The sequence below is a fragment of the Capra hircus genome, chromosome 2 (genome assembly GCF_001704415.2).
Source record: "Capra hircus breed San Clemente chromosome 2, ASM170441v1, whole genome shotgun sequence".
Classification (NCBI taxonomy): Eukaryota; Metazoa; Chordata; class Mammalia; order Artiodactyla; family Bovidae; genus Capra; species Capra hircus.
This window is the reverse complement of record NC_030809.1, coordinates 4080088-4102726: the sequence shown is the minus strand read 5'-3', so window position 1 is coordinate 4102726 and position 22639 is coordinate 4080088. Positions and strand designations below refer to the sequence as shown.

Genomic DNA, 22639 nt, shown 5'->3' with positions numbered 1-22639 from the left:
GGTCTGAATTTGCTTTTCTGAGTTTGGAGGCTTTTAGACTGTCATGTTCTTCAGCAGTATTTTTGTCCTTGTATAACTTCTCTGATGGAGATGGAGTTAAGTTTGCAGTTAAGTTTCCTGACCCCTTTGAAAACATGAACAACATTTCTCTCTTTAGTAAAATGGTCTTTGAGTAAACATAGATGAAACTTTTTGAGTCTTTTTAGTCTACTCTGAGCTCTGATAGTAGGAGGAGACAGGATGGGGCTAGGTCTTTGTGGGCTTTCTTGTCCTTGCTGCCTTTGTTCATGTGGAAGGTGCAACAGCTGCTCTGGCTTGTGCGTTTGTCTTAGTCGCTGCTTTACACGGTCTGTATTTTGATAGTAATTTTTATCTTTCTGAATGATAACTGACCAAGTCATCTGTCATTTAACTATAAGCTTTATAGTGAATTTCCCCCCTTTGAATGTATATTAAGTTTAGACGTTTTAGTTTAGTGTTGTTTCTGTAATCTTCACACCAGGTCTTTTCTGTGCTTTAGGTTGATGCTTCACACTGAAACCATTAGGAAAAATCCTTGTGGTTAACAGCAGAGGCTTCAGAGTGTAACCTGTACTCGGGCCTAGAAATTATTTTAAATGGCGACTGATACGTCTCAAGGTGAACTCGTCCATCCTAAGGCACTCCCACTTATAGTAGGAGCTCAGCTGATCCACGCGGACAAGTTAGGTGAGGTAGGGGCTGACACATTCTTGAAGCTCACTCTTGGATCAGTCCCTGACTTCAGGCCCTGCTGGGTCCTTCTTGGTACCTGTTCCTTCCTCTGCTTTGGGGAGTCTGGGTTATGAATCGAAAAAAATCAAATAGATACAAAGTTCTTTTCATCTTCCCTTACCCCTCAAACTCCTGAGAAAACCTCCAAGCTTCTAAATTTATTTCAAATCAAGTATAATTACTTATTTCCATTTGAAATTCAAGCTAAAATAAAACATTTTGAAAACTACTTCTTAAGAATCATATTTTCATTTCAAAAAACTTGTTAAAAAGTAATTTGCATCAGATCCTGGAGTCGACTTGAAGAATTCTCCTACATCTTTTGACACCTAGTTAGCCCCCCTTGAGAAAGAAGAGATAAATTGTTTTTGCATGTGTGATTATGGCCATTTCTTTTCTTAGAAGGTAGAAGATAACACCATGCCAATTCGTCGAGCTGTGAATTCTACCCGGGAAACTCCTCCCAAGAGCAAGCTTGCTGAAGGAGTAGAAGAAAAGCCAGGTAAAGTAAAGCAGTGGACAGCTTAAAAAGGCCAGCGTTTCTGCTCTAGGTTAGAGTGTCCCATAAATTCCCTTGAACTTAAGTGTTTGTGGGGAGCATTTAGAGAGAGAAGTGGTACCAATTGGTATGTCATTTCTGGACCCTCTGGGCAAAGAAAGAATCTCATCTTGTCTCTGAAGATTTTTAGAAGGTGAAAATTTCATGTTCTTGGAATTAAAAATAGAAAGATGGTTGGAGAGAACAGAAATGGTCAAAAGCGTAGCTTCTGGGCATACAATGTCATGGGGAGGAAGACTGGGTGGAAGGCTCAGCCAGAAGTCACGAGGAGGCCTTAAGGGAGCAAATGGGTGATTAAAGTGTTGGTTTGTAACTTTGGTGTTGGTGGAGAGAAGATGGGCCAGATAGAGCTGGGAACGTAGAAAAAGGTAGGACTATCGATCTGGAGTGCTTGTGCTCCTTCATGGTATCTCTGACCGCTTCTTCAAGTGTAACTGCTTTTCTTGTTCTTCTCGTCACCTTTTCCTCTCTTTTTTCTCTGCTAGGGTTGAGCACATGGTGCTGCCCCTGTTACAACTATTAGAACTGAATATTTGCTGACCAGCATATATTATGAATAAAAGAAACCATGCACCCTTGTTGCACCAGAGATAGACTCTTCCAGCTAAGCCTGAGTTTGGGCTCAGAATCCGCAGATGAATACTATAAGCATCTTGGGTACTCTGGCCTAAGGCAGTGAGGAGACAAGGGAGTTTAGCATATTGAAAAAAATAGTTGCTGGTGAGTTGGAGGGAAGGTTATTTTGTCCAGCACTGGGATAAACCACTTGATGGCCTACCTTAATCTACATTTAACAGCCAGTTGAAGTCACTGATAACATGAGTTTTTAGAATACACAAGTGTTCAGTTGTATTAAGAAAGTCAACCAAGAATTTATAAAGGACCAATAATAGACTTCACAAGTTCTGTTTATCTGTCTTATCTCTGTCCTTTTATATAGTATTTTATGTATGAAAATGATTGGACTTCACTCATGTTTTAAATTTTATAAATCTGAAAAGATAGACTAGTTTAATGAGTTGGAAATAATGTCTCATATGTAGTACATACTCATTATCAGCTGAGCACCTGAACCTTTATTAAACCATAAACTTTTAAGAGAACATAAAGTGAAATTTAATTTGTTGTTGTTACAAACTCTGTTGTTACAGTGAAAGTGTTAGTCGCCCAATTGTGTCTGACTCTTGGTGACCCTATGGACTGTAGCTGGCCAGACTCCTCCATCATGGAGTTCTCCGGGCAAGAATACTGGAGTGGGTTGTTCCCACCTAGGGGTCGAACCCAGGTCTCCTGCATTGCAGGCTGATTCTTTACCATTTGAGAAAGCTCAATAAACACTCTTAGCTCTAGAAAAGTTATGACCAACCTAGATAGTATATTCAAAAGCAGAGACATTACTTTGCTGACTAAGGTCTGTCTAGTCAAGGCTGTGGTTTTTCCAATGGTCATGCATGGATGTGAAAGTTGGACTTTGAAGAAGGCTGAGCGCCAAAGAATTGATGCTTTTGAACTGTGGTGTTGGAGAAGACTCTTGAGAGTCCCTTGGACTGCAAGGAGATCCAACCAGTCCATTCTGAAGGAGATCAGCCCTGGGATTTCTTTGGAAGGAATGATGCTAAAGCTGAAACTCCAGTACTTTGGTCACCTTATGCGAAGAGTTGACTCATTGGAAAAGACTCTGATGCTGGGAGGGATTGGGGGCAGGAGGAGAAGGGGACGACAGAGGATGAGATAGCTGGATGGCATCATGGACTCGATGGACGTGAGTCTGAGTGAACTCCGGGAGTTGGTGATGGACAGGGAGGCCTGGCGTGCTGCGATTCATGGGGTCGCAAAGAGTTGGACACGACTGAGCAACTGAACTGAACTGAATGTAAAAATCAGTAACCATGACAGTTGTTATACAGCCAGTTCGGTGGGACAGTTAGGCCAAATAGTTGAGACAAAGGGCAATAAAAGGTGCATCAGGATTAAAAAAATATATATTTCGTAGTTATCTGTATCACCAGATACCATTGTTATAGTAAAGTTCTAGCCTTAATATTTGCCAAACAGCTATAGAAGCAGCAGAAGAGGCCAAAGGAGATGGGAATCATAGTATACAAGTGCTGCCTACAGGTTTTCCCTAAACCATTTTATACAATGTTTATAACAACTCTGTGAGGGAAGAGTACTCAGAAGTGTCAAAGATCTTGCCCCAAGATAATGTGAACTAGAACGTTAGAAACTCTGAAATTGAATCCAGATACATCTGATCCTAGAGCCTTGATTTTGACTGAACATATGTAGGAGAATTTTTGACTTACCTGCATCTCTGGTTGAAGAGCATAATCCAGGATGATTTATAAATTACAATTGACTGTCCTGAAATTTGGGCTTCACTGGTGGCTCAGAATCCACCTGCCAATGCAGGAGACTTGGGTTCGTTCCCTGGGTCGGGAAGACCCACTAGAGAAGGAAATATTTGTGTGAGGGCCCCAAAGAATTCATTGTGCCAGTAATGAGTTCACATAATTTAAATGACCAAACTTTTCAAGCGTATCCTTTTTTCCTGGTTTTGGCCCCTGACATTCATCATAGTCTCTGCTTAATCATTTCCTGGGATTCTGTGTTTCATAATAGCTGCTCAAAGAGACCTCCTGAGAAAAGACCCGACAGACCTTGGTATTCCCCCATTCATATTTCTACCCTTGCCCAATCATTTGACTTGAAAATTTCATTTTAATTTTTTATTATTTATTCCCTTACTAATACTTGTTCAACTATGAAATGGCTAATTTCTTAATTATGAGTCTTATCCTTAATATTATGGAGTAGAACAATCAACAGATTTGATTTGGGATAAAAGAGTTTCATTTGCTGTGTAATTTCCTGATCCTTTTCCTTTTCTCACATAACGGTTTGGATCGGCAACGCATTATATAGACAGTTTGAGTGATAGGAAGGAAAAAACTGCTCGTAGACATTTACTCATTTTTGAATACAACTGTTACTTGGAACATTTGACTTAACCTGTTTAAAGAGATGAGCTTTTATCCTTTTATTGACTCAGGCTCTAATGTATTTACTTGATGCAATTCTAAACTCACCTGTTTTACTGGCTTATTTTAAGAACCAGATGCAAGTTCAGAGGAATCTATCTCTACTGTAGAAGAACAAGAGAATGCAACTCCACCTGCTACATCTAGTGAGACAGAGCAGCCAAAGGGGCAACCTGAGAATGAAGAGAAGGAAGAAAACAAGCCTTCTGAGGAAACCAAAAAGGAGTAAGGACTCAAGCTTTCTTGCTTTTTATAATTGAAGACTATATAAAAGGAGTAGAGATCAGATTTTTTTTTTAAGTGGTATAATGTTGATTTATGCTGGATACATGATATTTAGATTTACTTTTGGGGGAATTATCTTTTGAAATAGGCTTATGATGTAGTTGTATGGCCTATTAGAATTCGTAGTAGTTAGAACAATGGTTTGACTAATGTATAATTCATTCTTCTCTGCTTCAGAACGCATTTTTCAGTAAGAAATGAAGTGTGACTTTAAAAGTCTGACCTGGGAGATACATCATTTTATTTCTCCCTCTGTGCCAGGCATGAGTTATTTTTACATGTTTATGTTAGAAAGCATTAATCTACACCAGGACATTGCTAGAGTGACCTAAAACTCTGTATATATTTGATGAAGTATTCAGTTGGAGGGTGACTTTGAGAATCTGAAAGCAGAATTTGCTCTCAATAATCTACAGTGTAATGGTGATTCTTTTTTAATTAAAATTATTTTTTGCAGGACAGCTGATAGCATTTCATTCTTTTCTTTTCATAATTGGTGAGAACAGTTAGGGATTATTTTTAAAATGAAAGAATGACTTAAAAATAACTATACCTTGTAGGTGGCATTCTCATCCTTCATCCCAGTTATCATAGGTATTTGTAATGTTTGTGGAATTTTTAGCAGCTAACCCTGTATTTTAGGTGCATGGGATGTTTTTATTATTACTTAGAATAAAATTTGTATAATGCTCTGTGATTCACAAAACTTTTTATAAACATAATCTCATAATTTCTTGAAGCATCCTGTGAAGTATTTTGTGTCATGTTTCTGTTTTAAGCTGAGGAGACTGAGGCTTAGGTCACTTGCTAAGATCACATAACTAGTAAATGTTAGAGCTAAGACTCAAACCCAGGTTTTCTGACTTCAGAGCTTGAGTTCTTTGCACTGTACTGAATTGCATCTGTTGTAGTTGTTACTGGAATACATTTTAAAATTCTCGTTTCTTTTATGTACTGGCCCTTCATGCTAGTTATCTCTCCTGTGTGCACCTGAGAGAACACACCTTTTTGGTTCATTTATAGTACCCAATTTTTAAAAAAATGTTTTATTTTGTAAAATGCTTACTTTACATATCACTTTAGTGTGGAAATGAATTAAAACATTGATTTTTATTTCTCACCAGTCTTTTCTTCTTTCTGACTTTATACTTCTTTCTGAAGTTTATCTTGCATAATAACAATTCTTTGTTTTAAAGTGAGAAAGATCAGTCTAAAGAAAAGGAGAAGAAAGTGAAAAAAACAATACCTTCCTGGGCTACCCTTTCTGCCAGCCAGCTAGCCAGGGCCCAGAAACAAACACCGATGGCTTCCTCCCCACGTCCCAAGATGGATGCAATCCTAACTGAGGCCATTAAGGCAAGTTTTTATTTCAAGCAGTTCATCATAGATTTATTCTGTTTGTCTCTTGCGTATTTGAAAATGGCATACTCCTGTGCAGACATCAGAAATCTTGCTCTGCTTTCTAAAAGAGATCTAAATAGAAGAGAGCCATTGCTAAGTTCATGTTTTTATAATACCACATTTGGTGAGCACTGTTAATTTTTTTAATAACACAGATTTGCTATAGCAAGTATTTTTAGTTTTTAGTTTTTTTTTAAACTGAGTTTCTTTTAAGTGTAGTTTTTATTTGAAGGTTAAACATGTTAATTTATTCACCACACCATTATCGACTAGTTTCTCTGTATCAGGTAATCCTACTAGTGATACAGCATAGAATAAGACAAACAGAGTCCTTGCCTTTATGAATTCTAATTATTACTCAGGGTAACATAGAGAAAATTTTTTATTTTAAAAATGTATACTATCTTTACAGTTTCCCCAGTGGCTCAGTGCTAAAGAATCCGCCTACAGTGCAGGAGATGGGGGTTTGATCCCTAGGTCAGGAAGATACCCTGGAGAAGGAAATGGTAACCCAATCCAGTATTCTTGCCTGGGAAATCCCATGGAAAGGAGCCTGGCGGGCTACAGTGCAAGGGGTTGCAAAAGAATTGGCCACAACTGAACGGATAAACAGTAGCAGCACACTATCCTTAGGTTCACTTTCAGAGCGTATGTCTAACATTAGTAGCTGGTTATCTTTCACACCTGAAAACTTACAGAAACTTTTAGAAAACTTACAGGAAAACTTAGAGGAAACTTTTAGAAACCTCAGTACTTGGTTTCATCACCTAGTCATTCCAAAATACTTGGAAAAACTATCCTCCTTCCACAGCTTTATAACTTTACTATAATTCACTAACTTTGATTAGCTTGTGTGATCATCAGATACTGTTTTCCTGTTTTAAGGGAATCTTCTCATCTGACCTTGCCTTTTTGTGTGTAAATTTTTCTGGCTAATTTTGCTGTGTTTATTTTACGTGATCACATGACAAGAATAGTTAAAACAGAAGCCATAGACTCTCTGATTTCCCTTTGCTAGGCTCTGAAGCAGAACTGGGGAGAGAGGGCTTTAGGTGAGCTTAACAGAAAGTGATACAGGTAGGAAAGCGGAGCCTACTGGTCGTGCTTAGAATTTGAGAAGACAGCACTGACATAGAAACTGGGAAAGAGTTTACCTTCCACCCTCTCCCTGCATTCCTTCAAGATTACTCTCAACTCATTAAGAAAACTTCCTTGGTTTAGATAGCTTGACTATAGTGAGAACTCTGTTTTTTGTGTAGCCTTTTTTTAAAGATTTCACTTTGTGATTGGGTTTCCCTGGTAGCTCAGCTGGTAAAGAATCTGCCTCCAATTCAGGAGACCCCAGTTCGATTCCTGGATCAGAAAGATCCTCTGGAGAGGAGATAGGCTACCCACTCCAGTATTCTTGGGCTTCCTGGTGGCGCAGAAGGTAAAGAATCAGCCTGCAATTTGGGAGACCTGGGTTCAATCCCTGGGTTGGGAGGATGCCCTGGAGGGAGGGCATGGTAACCCACTCCAGTATTGTTGCCTGGAGAATCCCCCCAGGAGAATACCCCTGAGGGGGTAAGCAAAGGAGGCTAGCAGTCCATGGGGTAGCAAAGAGTCAGACAGGATTGAGCGACTTTCACTAAGCAAGCTGAGCTGTGATTACTCAGCTTAGATTTGAAGCAGGATTATGGTGAAGGTGAAGAAGAGGCTAAAATTTTAAAATAATAAAACAGTTAAACAGTATATGTAGTTCTAAAGAATAGTTTAGATATGATTATGCATATTTACACAAATGAAAGATATATGTTGGGTTGACCAAAATGTTCCTTTGTGTTTCTCTGTAAGATCTTATCCAGTGGATCATGTGTATTCCATGCAGTGTAACAAATTATAATTTCAGATCACTGATATCTTTTTCTGAATTAAATCATTATCAAATAGATGGTATGTATTTTCATCAATTTGGTGGAGCAGGGGATTGTTGTAGCCTTAATGTTCTTTTCTGCTTGATATTCTTTACTTTGTGTTCTCTTATAAGATCAGGAGTAAACTTAAATCGGTTGTAATGGGTTGGAGACATTCGCTTGAGATAAACGATCCTTATTAACACAGTCCATATTAACCTGTTTTGTGTTATACAGTCTTTCCTGGTCCATTTGTCTGTGACATTTTGCTTTACTGTCAGTATATAAGCTTTCACCCAAGTCTTTATCCAATAACAACTACTAAATCCTATGGTCAATTTATAGGTAACAGCTACACAAAATTGGTGGACAACAGATACTGTGTGGGTATTTCAAAATGTAAAGCATTTGAAAAAAAATTGCTACCTTTGTGGCCTAATGACCTGCTTGAATCTTCCATGGACATTAGTCAGATGAAATATAGAGAAATAGGATGGGAAAGGAAGAGGGCACTTGAAATAGCAGTTGAATGCTCTCATTGTTGTCCAAAACGCCCCTTAAAGCTTTGCATTTGTAAGCCAAGTTTTATGCCATTTATTCAGATTGTCTTTGCTTATATTATCTGCTAGCATTGACACAAAGCCTGCAGAGAAATACTGGTTTTGGTGAGCCAAAGTTAATTCTGTAAAGCGGGCCAAATCTGAACCTATACACTATATAGAATGTCCTGGTTTCCTTCCTTTCATGCTAAAGATGTCTTCTAGGTACAGAATAGTATTAGAATGGGAAGAGCTGCTTCTTTAACACAGAACATTGTTCACATGTTGTATCTTCTCTTTGGCTGTTTTGAACAATTTAAAATTGTTGCAGAAATATTGCTAATTCTGTATTTCTCCACAGTCATGATGAACTGAAGTTACCAATATTATTCATTCTTTCCTGCCATTTTATCATCCATTATCAAGTTTGCTTCCAAAATAATTTATTTTGAAAACATACGTGTCAGAAAACACATGAAAAACAGCTATTTTAAATTAATGTGTATGGTTTAATAATCTGTTTCCTAGGCATGCTTCCAGAAGAGTGGTGCGTCCGTGGTTGCTATTCGAAAATATATCATCCATAAGTACCCTTCTTTGGAGCTGGAGAGAAGGGGCTATCTCCTTAAACAGGCATTGAAAAGAGAATTAAATAGAGGTGTTATCAAACAGGTATTAAATGGTTATTTGTAATAAGCATATATTAGCTATAAATCCATATATAGTAACATTTAGGCTTTTTGTGCTTTGTGAGTTAGTTAAAATAAGATGACATAATGATGAAGGGCTTATGCTTAACCTGGTTTTACAAAGTCACTGGTGCCAATTAGCTTTAATAAGTATTCTAAAGAACAGAAGCAATATGAGAGTGTATATTTTTTCTAGCTGCCTGTACAATTTTTTTTTAAGTATTTATTTATCTGGCTGTACCACATCTTAGCTGTGACATGCAGGATCTTTAGTTGAGGCATGTGGGATCCAGCTCTTTGACCAGGAATTAAGCCTGGATCCCCTGCACTGGGAGCACAGAGTCTCAGCCACCGGACCACAAGGGAAAACCCCTGCCTGTACTTTTAATTGGATTTCCTTTGGGGGCTGCTTGTGCTTAAGATTATGTAGCGCTAAAGGTGAGAAGTGGGGTTGAGCTAGCCTGTTGCAGCACCAAAAAAGATCATTGTTCTTGTCTTAGGTTTGTTAGTTTTAAAACCTAATTTCTGTGACTAGACTGGTGATCATCATAACTAAGCTTTGTAAATAGGTTTATCTTAACTTACTAGTATCTAAATCTTAAAGCTTTTGGAAGCATCAAAACTTGAGTAAATTGAGAATAATACTAAAACCAATATTGATTTCAGGCATAAATCTATATTAGTTTGCATAGTACATCAAAGCACTACTTAGAGTTTTGAGGATGCTTTGTATATCATAATATAGCCAATATTTACAATAATTTTAAATCGAGTTTAATCTGTAAAAATATAAATCACCGTTACGTACCTGAGACTGTAGAATGCGGTATTGTAAATCGCCTGTACCTCAGTTTTTTTTTAAACTCCACGTTACTTAAGGTCATGACACTCTAATGCCAGAATGAACTTTCTTGTCTACACATTCTTCAGAAGTTCAGAGGGATGAAGTAACTCCTGCGGTCCTGTGGTAGCAGCAAAGATGGTTCTGAGGGTCTAGTTCACTGCAGTCCCAGAGTCCTGTTGCCTTTTTTCTGAACCTTTCTGCATGGTTTGATTAATACAGAGTTCTGTGCCCCTCAGCCATTTAAACTCTTAGGAACTTTCAATGAGTACTTAATTTCGCAAATATGTTATTGAGTTGTCTCCTGTGTACCAGGTACTTGGAGGTCCATCAGTGAGGAAAAGTTTCCTGCTGTGGAGCTTATATTCCAGCTTTCTCAAATGTTGTAAATCTAATGTTTAAATAGCCTTTAAAGTAGCCATTGCATAAAAAGAATTATCTAACCAATATAATTAGAACCAGAGACCTGTATCATAGTGTATGTCAGCAGAGTTTATGAGCTAGCTTCATGTTTATCTTCATGAAGATATAGTTTGCGACCTATTTTGCCTCATAGGCTGGCCCTCTGTTTGATGCTTCAACAAATTTATAGACTGAAAGCATTTGATTGCTGTATTCCTAGTGGTGTCGGTAAAACCAAAGTGGAAGACTCAGGTTAACCTGAAGTTCTCTGACAGTGATTTGTAAACTGTGGAAATGTGGTAAGACTTGCACGTATTATCATGTGCAGTGTCTAAAATCAGATAACTTTTCCCTTATGCAGTAATAATCTCTAATGGACAAACGGTGGGAAGCACTGTGGCCTGAGATTAAGTAGGCTCTGAACTTTTGCCAAGGAACTGTCTTCCTTTTAAGGTAGAGGTTTTCTCATTTTCCGAAAAGATTGTGTCCCTTCCTTCCATGGAACTTTTTTTTTTTGAAAGCTTATAATAGACTATTTAACCTGCTGTCACAATAGCATTTTTCATTCTTCCCCAACTTTGTAGATGAGGAAACAAAAGCTGAGAGGGTTTATGAGTTGCCTAGTATTGAATAGCTAGATGATACCATAAACAGTGTTCAATCCCAAGTCTTTTGACTCATCCACTCTTTTTTCTCTGAAGAGTTTAACAGCGCGTTACATTAGTTCTTACATCACCATGTCCTGTAATTTAGTCTGGTTAAAGTTACCAATTGAGTACCAGAATCATTTAAAGTAAAAATACTGGTTATTGCAACTAAAGTTAATTTATTTTAGGTAAAAGGAAAAGGTGCTTCTGGGAGTTTTGTTGTGGTCCAGAAATCGAGAAAACCACCTCAGAAATCCAGAAACAGAAAGGTAAGAAGTCTGTACCAGTTTGCTCGAGCGCTGTAGTGCTGCTATTGGTGCTGCTAAACGGTGCAGTGTTACTGAGTGTTCCCTGTGCACTGGTCAGGGAGCGGCATTTCTGTGCAGGCCTGGAGAGGCTCTAATCATTTGCTCATATTGTTTAGCCAGGGGCTGTGCGTCTAACTGCCCTATATTGAGTCACGGGCAGCTATATGAGTTACAGTTTTTTGCCTTTTTGTGAAATACCTTTTAAACTAGAAGAGGCATACAAGTATATTTTTACCCAACATTAGATCCTAAAAGTACTATACCTCGAGGCAGTTTTTCTTTAGTGTAGGTACTAACTATCCTACCCTTCCCCCAGACACATACATTCATTTATGGAAAGTTGTATAGAGGGTATACAATAACTGTGAAATATGCAGTATTTGCTCTGAGTCAGTGATTGAAATCATGACTGTTCCTCTACATTTTTGTTTTTACAGTTTTATATATATTTTTAACTGTCCCAGTTTGAAATTTTTACCTCACAGAAATCACCACGCAAGTGGCATTACACCATGGTGCTGTGATTTGTTTGAATGTGCTAAAAAGGGTTAGTTTTTCTTTCGGCGAGTTGATTAGGCAATCAGCTAGGGAAAGCCCTTGTGCTGAATACAGAAGCAATAGAACAGAGACCTGCAACGATGATCATTTTGGTATTACATTTCAGAACAGGAGCTCTGCAGTGGATCCAGAACCACAAGTAAGACTGGAGGATATCCTCCCACTGGCCTTTACTCGCCTTTGTGAACCTAAAGAAGCTTCCTACAGTCTCATCAGGAAATACGTGTCTCAGTATTACCCCAAACTTAGAGTGGACATCAGGTAAAAGCCAGAGGCCTGGGCTTTAAAGCACACATGTCTGTGTTACTTCCTTAGCCCCTTTTTCATGAAAAAGGAGAGAGATTGAATATTCATTTAAGATTACTTCTGGGTGAGGTAGGAGTAAAACCTTTTATTTGTGGGTTTCTTTCTTTGTCCCATGATATTTTCCTTTTCACATCTCCGTATGTACTTTCTTTCTGAAACTCCAGCCACATGTTGACCTTCGTAAGACTGCCATAGAGTAACTTTTCATGGTCAACTGCTAGAGTATTCTGCATTAAACCGTGTACTTTCAGCTGCTTGTTATTAAATTTTTTCACTTTTTTATTGTGATAAAATACACATAATATATAAAGTATACCTTGTCAGCCATTTTTAAGAGCACAGTGTTGAGTGCTCTTAAACACTTTAATAATGTGCTAACAGTGCACCACCCATCTCCAGCACTCGTTTCAGTCTTACAAAGCTGTAGCTTTGTCCCCAGTGAACAAGAACTCCTTGTCCCCCCTTAGCCCGCACCCCTGGCCACCGCCATTCTACTTTCCGTCTCTCTGGTTTTTGACTGCTGTAGGTACCTACCTCGTATAAATAGAAGCATACAGTAATTTTGTAGACGGCTTATTTCACTTAGCATAATGTCCTTAAAAGTTCAGCTGTATTGTTGCATGTGTCAGAATTTCTTTTTAAGAATGAATATTTGTGTGTGTGCGTTCTCTCTCTCTCTCTCTCCATTTTGTCTACCCATTCATCTGTCATTGGACATTTGGATTGCTTTCATATTTTTAACTGTTGTGAAATAATGCTGCTGTTAACCTTGGTGTATTAATATCTCTTTGAGACCCTGTTTTCAAATACCCAGAAGTGGAATTTCTGGATGATATGATAATCCTATTTTTAATTTTGTAAAGAACCACCACACCATTCTCCATAGTGACTTACCATTTTACATTCCCACCATCAGGCCACAGGAGTTTTGATTTCTCCATATCCTCACCAACACTTATTTTCTGGTGTTTTTTTGTTTGTTTGTTTTTGTTTTTTGACAGTAGCCATGCTGACGGGAATAAACTGGTTGGTAGCTCATTATTTTTTATTTAGAGTTATAATCGAGAATATAGGAGAATTCAGGCTTCTGTAGCACTTCGACATAGAAACAGCATAATATCTTCATCATTCAAACATTTAAGGTAAAACTCTGAGAGAATTTTTATAGTAATTCATTTGTTAAACTGCCACTGTAATGTCAACACATTACAGTGTGTTTGGAAAATTTAATAACTCCAAATCTTTTTTAAAATTTTTATTGGGGTATAATTGATTTACAATGTTGTATTCGTTTCAGGTGTACAGCAAACTTAAATCTGTTAGGTTGTTGTTGTTTTGCTAAGTCATGTCCAACTCTTGGCGACCCCATGGACTGCAGCACGCCAAATCCTTCACTGTCTCTGGGAGTTTGCTCAGATTGATGTCCGTTGAGTCAGTGATACTGTCTAACCATCTCATCCTCTGACGCCCCCTCGTCCTCTTGCCCTCAGTCTTTCCCAGCATCAGGGTCTCTTCCAGTGAGTTGACTCTTCACGTCAGGTGGCCAGAGTATTGGAGCTTCAGTGTTAGTATCAGTCCTTCCAGTGAATATTCAGAGCTGATTTCCTTTAGGATTGACTGGTTTGATCTCCTTGCTGTCCAAGGGACTGTCAAGAGTTCTCCAACAACACAGTTTGAAAGCATCTATTCTTTGGCACTCAGCCTTCTTTATGGTCCAACTCTCACATCTGTTCATGACTAATGGAAAAACCATAACTTTGACTAGACGGACCTTTGCCAACAAAGTAATGTCTCTGCTTTTTAACATGCTGTCTAGATTTGTCATAGCTTTCCTTCCAAGGAGCAAATGTCTTTGAATTTCATGGCTGCAGTCACCATAGTGATTTTGGAGCCCAAGAAAATGTCACTGTTTCCAATTTCTCCCCTTCAGTTTTCCATGTCAGCCATTACAGAGCTCTCTGTGTTATACAACAGGTCCTTATTAGTTATGTATTTTATATATAGTAGGGTGTATATGTCAATCCCATTCTTCCAATTTATGCCGCCTGTCATAAGTTTATTTTCTACTCTGTAACTGTTTCAGTGTTATAGATAAGCTGATTTGTAACCTTTTTTTTTAAATTCCGCATGGAAGAGATAACCATATATTCGTCTTTGTCTTACTTCACTCAGTATGAGAATCTCTAGGTCCATCCGTACTGTGCAAATGGTGTTATTTTGTTCGTTTTTATGGCTGAAGAACGTCTCATTGTATACACGTACCGCATCTTTATCCATTCCTCTGCTGCTAGACCTTTAGGGTGCTGCCGTGTCTTGGCTATTGTGAATAGTGCTGTAGTGAACGGTGAGGTAGATGTATCTTTTCCAGTTGCTATATTCTGCAGATACATCCCCAGAAGTGGGATTGCTTGATTATATGGTAGCTCTGTTTCCAGTTTTTTAAGGAACGAACCTCCATACTGTTCTCCGTAGAGGCTGTATCAGTTTACATTCCCACCAACGGTGTAGGAGGGTTCCTTTTTCTCCATACCCTCTCCAGCATTTATTGTTTGTAGTTTTTTGATGATGCCCATTCTGACTAGAGTAAGGTGTTATCTCGTAGTTTTGATTTTTATTTCTCTAATAATCAATAATGTTGAGCATTTTTTCATAGGTAACATATAGTTGGTTCCCTATATGTCTTCTTTGCAGGAATGTCTATTTAGATCTTCCATTCTTTTTTTTTGGTATTGAACTGCATGAAAAAAAAAAAAAAGAACTGCATGAGCTGTTTGTGTATTTTGGAGGTTAATCCCTTGTCAGTTGCTTTCTTTGCGAATATTTTTTCCCATTCTGAGGGTTTTCTTCCCATTTTGTTTATGATTTCCTTTGCTGTGCAAAAGCTTTTAAGTTTAATTAGGTACCCTTTATTTTTGTTTTTATTTTCATTATTAGACTGATTATTTAGATTGTCACATGTCCTTGTGGATTCATGCAGACACATTAATTTGTTTAAATTTGTAATTCCCCAGGTTTATGTTTTGAATGTTTTTGTAAGGTCTGTGTTGACTTCTGGGAAATTGTGTTTGTAATCCAGAGTCTTTGATAGATAGTCTTTGTACTGGGTGCACATTGTCCTGTTATAGTTTAGTACCAGTGTTTACCTTGGATTACTGAGGTATAGAATTAGAATTGTTGGGGTTTCAACTCAGAAGCCAACATGTTCAGAAAAGCACTCAGTGGTCTTCAGAGTGGCCAGTTAGTCTTTCTCTGTCTGTCTTACTTCACTCAGTATGAGAATCTCTAGGACCATCCATAAAGTGCCAAAGAAATGGGAATCATAGAAGTAATCAGTTCATAGTCTTTGACATACTTACTTGCTGGTCAAGTCTCTGTACCAGCATTTGACCCAGTTGATGGCTCCCATCTACATGAAACACTTCCTTCACTTGCTTTTCAGAACACTGCATCTTTCTCTGCATTTTTCCTCTCATTCTTTGTCAGTCTCCTAAGGATTCCAGATTTCCCACCTGCCTCCTTAGTGTCTGAGTGTCCCAGGGTTAGACCTTGGGCTTCCTGTCATTCTTAGAACCCTGATAATGCCCCTCAGATACAACTTCGGGTCTGATAGGCCTTGTACAATACCTGCAGAGTGGATAATTCTTTAATTCTCAGAGCTTTAAATGCCACCTGTACAATACTAGTGTATAGAACATAAATGTGGCCCGCGTTTATTTATACAAATACCTGTTGGCTATCACCACTTGTATGTCTGACTGGATGTGTCCAAAACCAGACTCATGATCCCCCTCTTCCCCAGTCCTGTCCCTCCTGTGCCACCAGAAAGTCCCTGCACTTCCATACCTCCTGCATCTCAGTTAATGGCAATAACGTCTTTCCAGCTTCTGAAGTCAAAAACCTTGGGTGTATACTGGTCTCTCAGACCTCTTTTCATTACCTCCGCTACTGTCAGTCTTTTCTAAGCCCACCAGCATCTCTTGCCTGTGTTAGAGCAATAGCTTCCTGCTTTTCCTGTACTCCCTCCCTTTCAGTCTGTTGTTAACATAGCTATGAGAGTGAGACTTTTTTAAGTGTAAGTTAGGTGATACCATCTTGCTACTCAAACCTTCCAGTGGCTTCTCAACCACCTCATAGTTAAATAGTTTAAAGGTGGAATCTTAAAATGGCCCACGCTACATTTGCATTGCATCTCCGACCTAATCTCCTACTCCCCTTCTCTGCCCTACTGGCTTCAGAGACTTCGTACTTGCTGTTCCCTTTGCCTGGGTGGTTTTCTGCCATAATCCACTTTATTCTTTCTCTTCCTTTAAGTGTTTACTCTAAAAACTTGGAGTAAGACTCCACATGCTTGCATTGACTATCTTACTATTTTTAAACATTTTATTTTGGAAGTTTTCAAATATACACATAAATGTAGAGAGAACATAATCATGATACTAATATAATTCTGAACTAAGTTATAATTCCTTAAACATTATCCGGTACCCAGACCATGTTCAAATGTCCTCAGTTGTCTGTCTCCAAAATGACTTTTTTTATGGTTTATTTTTTCAAGTCAAGGCAATATCTACACATGGTCCACCCATTGTGTTTGGTTGATGGGACCACTTAACTTACGTTTGCAACCTTTTCCCTCCTCTCCCAGAGTGGAGAATTCTACCTCTGCCTTATTTTTCTCCATAGCATTCATCCTGTTCTAGTATACTATTTATTTACTCTTTTTGTGAAAAAATTACATGCTTACCCGCATTAAAATGACAGATTCCTGAAGGCCAGGGTTTTTAAATTGTTGACCTCTGTTTTCCCCAAGCCTAGCTCAGAGTACATGCTCAATAAATGTAAGTCGAATGAGTGAGCTGATACGTGCCCTTTACCTGGCCATTTCACTCAAGAAATGTGTGCCCTGGAGCATATGAAATGAGACATGAATTTCTGCTACCATGTATTGGAGGTTGTAGAGCATTGTGGTAAAGAGCACAGACTTTGGAACCAGACACCTTTGTTTAAATCCTGAGGCTGTCATTTTCTAGCTTTATATCTCTGAAAAAGTTACTCCTTTGTGTTTTGGTTTCCTCATTGATAAACAGTGTGTATCTCAAGGATTGTTAGGAACCTTCGCACATATTAACCACTTACAATAGCTAATGTTAGTATCATTATTCTAAATTCCAACACAGGACTTCTCGGATAGCTCAGTGGCATAGAATCTGCCTGCCAGTGCAGGAGACAGGTTTGATCCCCGGGTCAGGAGGGTCCCCTGGAGGAGTGAATGGCAGCCCATTCCAGCTTTCTTACCTGGACAATCCCATGGACAGACAAGGCTGGCGGGCCACACTCCTCGGGGTTGGAAAGAGTCGGACATGACTGAGCAACTGAACACACACACAAATTCCAATGTAATTCTAATGGTAGAAGCGTCACACCATACTAAATATGATTCTGACGTTTAAAATGACTTAAGGTGACTTAAACATGTAAGTCACCTTTTTTTTTTTTTAACAGTGATTTTTTTTGAAACCCTACAGAAAAACTAGGTATGTTAGCTTTACATGGGCTTTGGGTTGGCCTCCGAGAAGGTGTTTTTCAAAGGTAATTTGGCTGGTGGCTCAGAGGTTAAAGCGTCTGCCTGCAATACGGGAGACCTGGGTTCGATACCTGGGTTGGGAAGATCCCCTGGAGAAGGAAGTGGCAACCCACTCCAGTATTCTTGCCTGGAGAATCCCATGGACAGAGGAGCTTGGTGGGCGACAGTCCATGGGGTCGCAAAGAGTCAGACACGACTGAGCGACTTCACTCACTCACTCACTCGGCCATATGACATTAGAAATAAAGTCTTGATATCTAATCCTGTGTATGGTGTAACTCTGTCATATTCATTTTTAGAAAATTGATCTAACAAATTGATAAAACTCTCTTGTTTACAGGATTCCTGACACTCAGAACCATTCTCTCCCTTAATTTCTATTCACTCTGTGCATTGCTTTCTTATTTCTCAGTGTAGATTTGTTTAATCATCTTATTTTTAAAAAATCAAAAAACAAAAACAAAACCTTGATATAAACAGCTCCTTAAATTTGTACAGGGCTTTTGAAAACACTTATGGGGATTTCCCTGGAGGTCCAGTGGTTAAGACTCTGGGCTCCCACGGCAAGCACGGGGCATGGGTTTGATCCCTGGTCAGGAAATTAAGATTTGACATGCCTCATGGCACATCCAAATAATTTAAATAAATAAAAGTGGGCACTTCTTTAAAAAATGTAAAAAAAAAAGACCACTTCTGTTTACATTGTTTTCTGTAATTTTCAAAATAGACTTAAGAAATATGTATTCCTACCTCAATTCTGCTGATAAAAGTCTTACCCTGGGTTACCTGGCTGTTCAATAGTGAAAGCAGAACTGTATTTCCTTTTTTGGTTATAACCTTGTTTTTTCCGCTATTCTGGACAGTTCATTAACATACTGAAAGTGCAGGCCTAGCATAGTAAAAATGCAGAATCTGAAATCAGACTGCCCATGTTTATAATCTGGTTCTTGCACTGCCTGACTGTGTGACCCTGAAGAAGTGACTTAATTTTTCTGTCACTTAACTTTTCCTCTTCAGTAAAGTATGAGCAGTTTAGTTCAGTTGCTCAGTCGTGTCCAACTCTTTGCGACCCATGGACTGCAGCATGCAAGGCCTCCCTGTCCATCACCAAGTTTGAGCTTGCTCAAACTCACGTCCATCGAGTCAGTGATGCCATCCAACCATCTCATTCCCTGCTGTCCCCGTCTCCTCCTGCCTTCAGTCTTTCCCAGCATCAGTCTTTTCCAGTCAGGCAGTTCTTACATCCGGTGCCCAAAGTATTGGGAGTTTCAGTATCAGTCCTTCCAGTGGATATTCTGGGTTGATTTGCTCTAGGATTGACTGGTTTGATCTCCTTTCAGTCCAAGGGACTCTCAAGAGTCTTCTCCAACACCACAATTCAAAAGCATCGATTCTTCAGAGCTTAGCTTTCTCTATGGCTCGATTCTCTCACATCCCTACATGACTACTGGAAAAGCCATAGCTTTGACTAAATGGACCTTTGTCAGCAAAGTAATGTCTCTTGCTTTCTAATATGCTGTCTAGGTTGGTCACAGCTTTTCTTCTGAGGAGCAAGCGTCTTTTACTACGTGGCATGGCTCATAGTTTCAGTCAGTTAGACAAGGCTGTCGTCCGTGTGATCAGTTTGGTTAGTTTCCTGTAAAGTGTGGGCAGTAGCAGTACCTATTTCTTTGGGTGGTTGTTGTCTCTTGTTTATTCTACACATGTAAAACGTTTAGAGTAACACTTAGCACCATCATATGTACAAAATGTGATATATATATATCTTGTAGAATTTTTTGGAAAAGGGGGTTGTGCCTGGCAATTAACAGTAAGTTACAGAGATGAGACTTGAATGGCCCCCATCCAGTTGTGCCCCATCCCATTGAGATGGCTCTAGAAGAATGTGTAGAATTTAGATCGGATGATGGAGCGGTGCAGGCATTCTTAAAGGAGCTTTATGAGAAAATTTAGAGGCAAGAATTGGCGTTCTTTTTTGGGAACGGAAAGAAGCCTGTGTCTGACTGGCTCTAGACTAACAAGAGGAGGGACCAGGCCTTGAAAGACTCTGAAGTTGACACCTGTCAGTTGAGTAACGTGATAAAAGGGGCCTTTATAGATAATAATGACCCATAGTGGCGTGCACTATGGACACACAGCAAAACGCTGCCCAGGAGGGAGGCCATGGTGGCTCGTACTAAGGTTACAGCAGTGATGAGAGAGAAGGCCTGAGAAGTTTCGAAGCACTTAATATAAGCATGGTTTACCTGAAGGTAGGCGTGAGTGAGAGAACTCTTGAGGTTTCTAAAGGCCCAGGATAAGGGATATATCAGAGTAATGGTTGGTATTGCTGAGGAAACAAAATGTTAAGGGAACCAGTTTAACTGATAACTCATTTCCTAGAGCATTTGAACCTTGGTTAAGATTCTTCTCAGACGAGTTATTTAATTTGATATAATAGTCTAGGGTTTCAGTGTTTCACTCAAGCTGTGTAATCCTCTGTCGGAATTTAACTTACAGAGCAACTAATAGAAAAATCGTTTGACAGTTAAATCATTCCTTCGATTGTGTTCCCAAAGCTCTGTGCACATACTTCAACCCTGACCTGTATAATTCTTTGCCATAATTATTATGTTTTCATCATTTCTTAAATTATTTAAGTTTAGTGACTGGATCTAAGTGTTAAATCCTGCATAACCATAATAAATGCTCAGTAAATATTTATGGGATGAATGCTTTGGGTATGTTTTGGGTTGTAACATGAATCATATTTGTCCTGAGTGGAACAGCACTGGCTTAGAGATGTTTTGGTTGTGATTTGGTAGGGAGGGAGCTTCTTTATTTCCAGTGTCACAGTGTACATGATTTCTTAGTATGGTTTCTACTCTTTTTTTTTTTTTTTTTTTTGGCCAAACTACACAGCATGTTTGATCTTAGTTCCCCAACCAGGGATCAAACCTGTGCTCCCTGCATTGGAAGCTGGAGTCTTAATCACTGGACCACCAAGAAAGCCCCATGGTTTCTCCTCTTAAGCATCCTATTAATTAGAACATGAGATCTCCTCTACTTTTCCTCTCCAATCATATGGATAATGTAATCAATAATTTGAGTGTCAACTCGGCCTGTAATGTTTATTGATTAAAGATTTAAAATTTCTTCTCTAATGAAAAGTATTGAAGCTCAGTAAAGGACATCAAGTGCTAATAGTTTGACCCTCGTTATTCTGCTCCTTAGTGGGCTGCCAAGTTGTTGATCTCAATTTAACTTATCAAGTAATCAGTTTCAAATAAGTCTCACAATTTTCTGCTGGTTGAATGCTATTCTAGTAATTCTGCAGAGGTGTGGCAAAACACATCACTAACCTTTTGGGTTTCAACTAGCTGTTTCTTCGAATGTCCTGTCATTAGCCTGGGTTGTAGCTTTTTGTTTTGTCCTGTCGTGTACCACAGACCCCTTTAAGCCCTAAGGCAACCTGATTGATTTCTCTCTGCACCTGAGATTCTCCACCCACCACTCAGACCATTGCCCCTTGACAGAGCAGCTTTTGCTTCAACACTTTATTCTTATGTTTTTAATGAAATTCAGTTTCCTCATGCTTGCCGTTTGATTTTGATGACGGTGGGGGGGGGGGTGTGTGTTTAAACGACAGCCCTTTAAAGGCAGAGATACTATGCTTAAAAAAAAAAATGTTTTCTTTCTCAGAGAATTATATTTTATGAGGCTGACTTAGGTAACTGGATTGCAAGGAAATGACTCTGGTTTTGTTGATGTGTGTATACATGTGTATGTGTGTGCGCGCGCGTGTATTTTAGATCTAGGAGTTTTGCCTCAAGAGAATGTCAGAATTAGATGGGACTATAGATAACCTTTCTTTGCTTGATTACAAAGTTGTGTTGCTGCTGTCTGACTAAACTGAACTGATGGTAATAAAGAGATTTTTGGAGTGCCCTGACAAGTGGGAAATTGGTTCCATAGGCTTGGTTTTAGAGAGGTAGCTCTCAAAAGTTTTGCTTCCACTATATACTGCATAGTTCTGTATGGTACCTGGTTCTGTAATAATTTAGCTTATTGCTTGAACAAAAAAAGAATACCACTTATTAAGAGTGCCAACAACTTATTATTTTATTGTTCATTTTAACAAAGTACTACACGTGTAATAGGAATAGAACTTTAGTTGTTTAGAATGACCGCGGATCTGTTTTCTTTCAAATCTTCGCTTCATTGATGTATTAATCGCTATTTTCTGTTTTCTCTGCAGGCCTCAGCTGTTGAAGAATGCTCTGCAGAGAGCAGTAGAGAGGGGCCAGTTAGAACAAATAACTGGCAAAGGTGCTTCTGGAACATTCCAGGTTAGAGGCTCAAAGGGTTGGTTGTAGAGAAGTAGTTCTCAAAAGTTTTGGTTTCAGGACCTCCTTATACTCTAATTTATTGAGGACCCAAGAGCTTGTGTTTATGTGGCTTATACATATTAATATTTACCATACTAGAAATTATATAACCGAGGACCTTTTTAGTTATTTATTCTTTTCTAAAGTAATAAACCCGTTATGTGTTGACATAACCCTTTTTATGAAAACTGTGTTTCCCGTAATGAGAGGGAGGTTACTATTTGTTAACATTTTTACGAATGTCTTTATTGTCAGCTTAATAGAAGACAGCTAGCATCTGTTTTTAATATATTTGGGGTTACGTCTATGAAGAAAATCCAGCTCACACCGAGTACTTATATGTGGAGTAATTAGGGTAATTTTCAGAAGTCAGTACTATTCTTTGGTAGTATACCAATACTCAACAAATGATAGTTTTTTTGTAATAGCTTCATTGAAGTATGATTTGTGTACTATAAGATATAATC

General features: G+C 38.8%; 1 protein-coding gene across 6 annotated transcripts in view; it reads left to right on the top strand.

Annotated features, from left to right (window-relative positions):
* HP1BP3 (heterochromatin protein 1 binding protein 3) overlaps nt 1-22639 on the top strand; it is a 36814-nt gene that overhangs the window by 4803 nt on the left and 9372 nt on the right. For 3 of the 6 annotated variants that reach the window (XM_018055091.1, XM_018055100.1, XM_018055109.1), the window contains 8 exons: nt 521-713; nt 1156-1255; nt 4425-4578; nt 5835-5994; nt 8999-9142; nt 11238-11318; nt 12022-12176; nt 22043-22133. In XM_018055091.1, coding sequence (XP_017910580.1) covers nt 618-713; nt 1156-1255; nt 4425-4578; nt 5835-5994; nt 8999-9142; nt 11238-11318; nt 12022-12176; nt 22043-22133 — 981 coding nt within the window. In that variant the 5' untranslated portion in view covers nt 521-617. Of the gene's footprint in view, nt 1-520; nt 714-1155; nt 1256-4424; nt 4579-5834; nt 5995-8998; nt 9143-11237; nt 11319-12021; nt 12177-22042; nt 22134-22639 lie in introns of those variants that run through there. The other 3 variants (XM_018055116.1, XM_018055126.1, XM_018055122.1) reach the window with 3 other exon arrangements.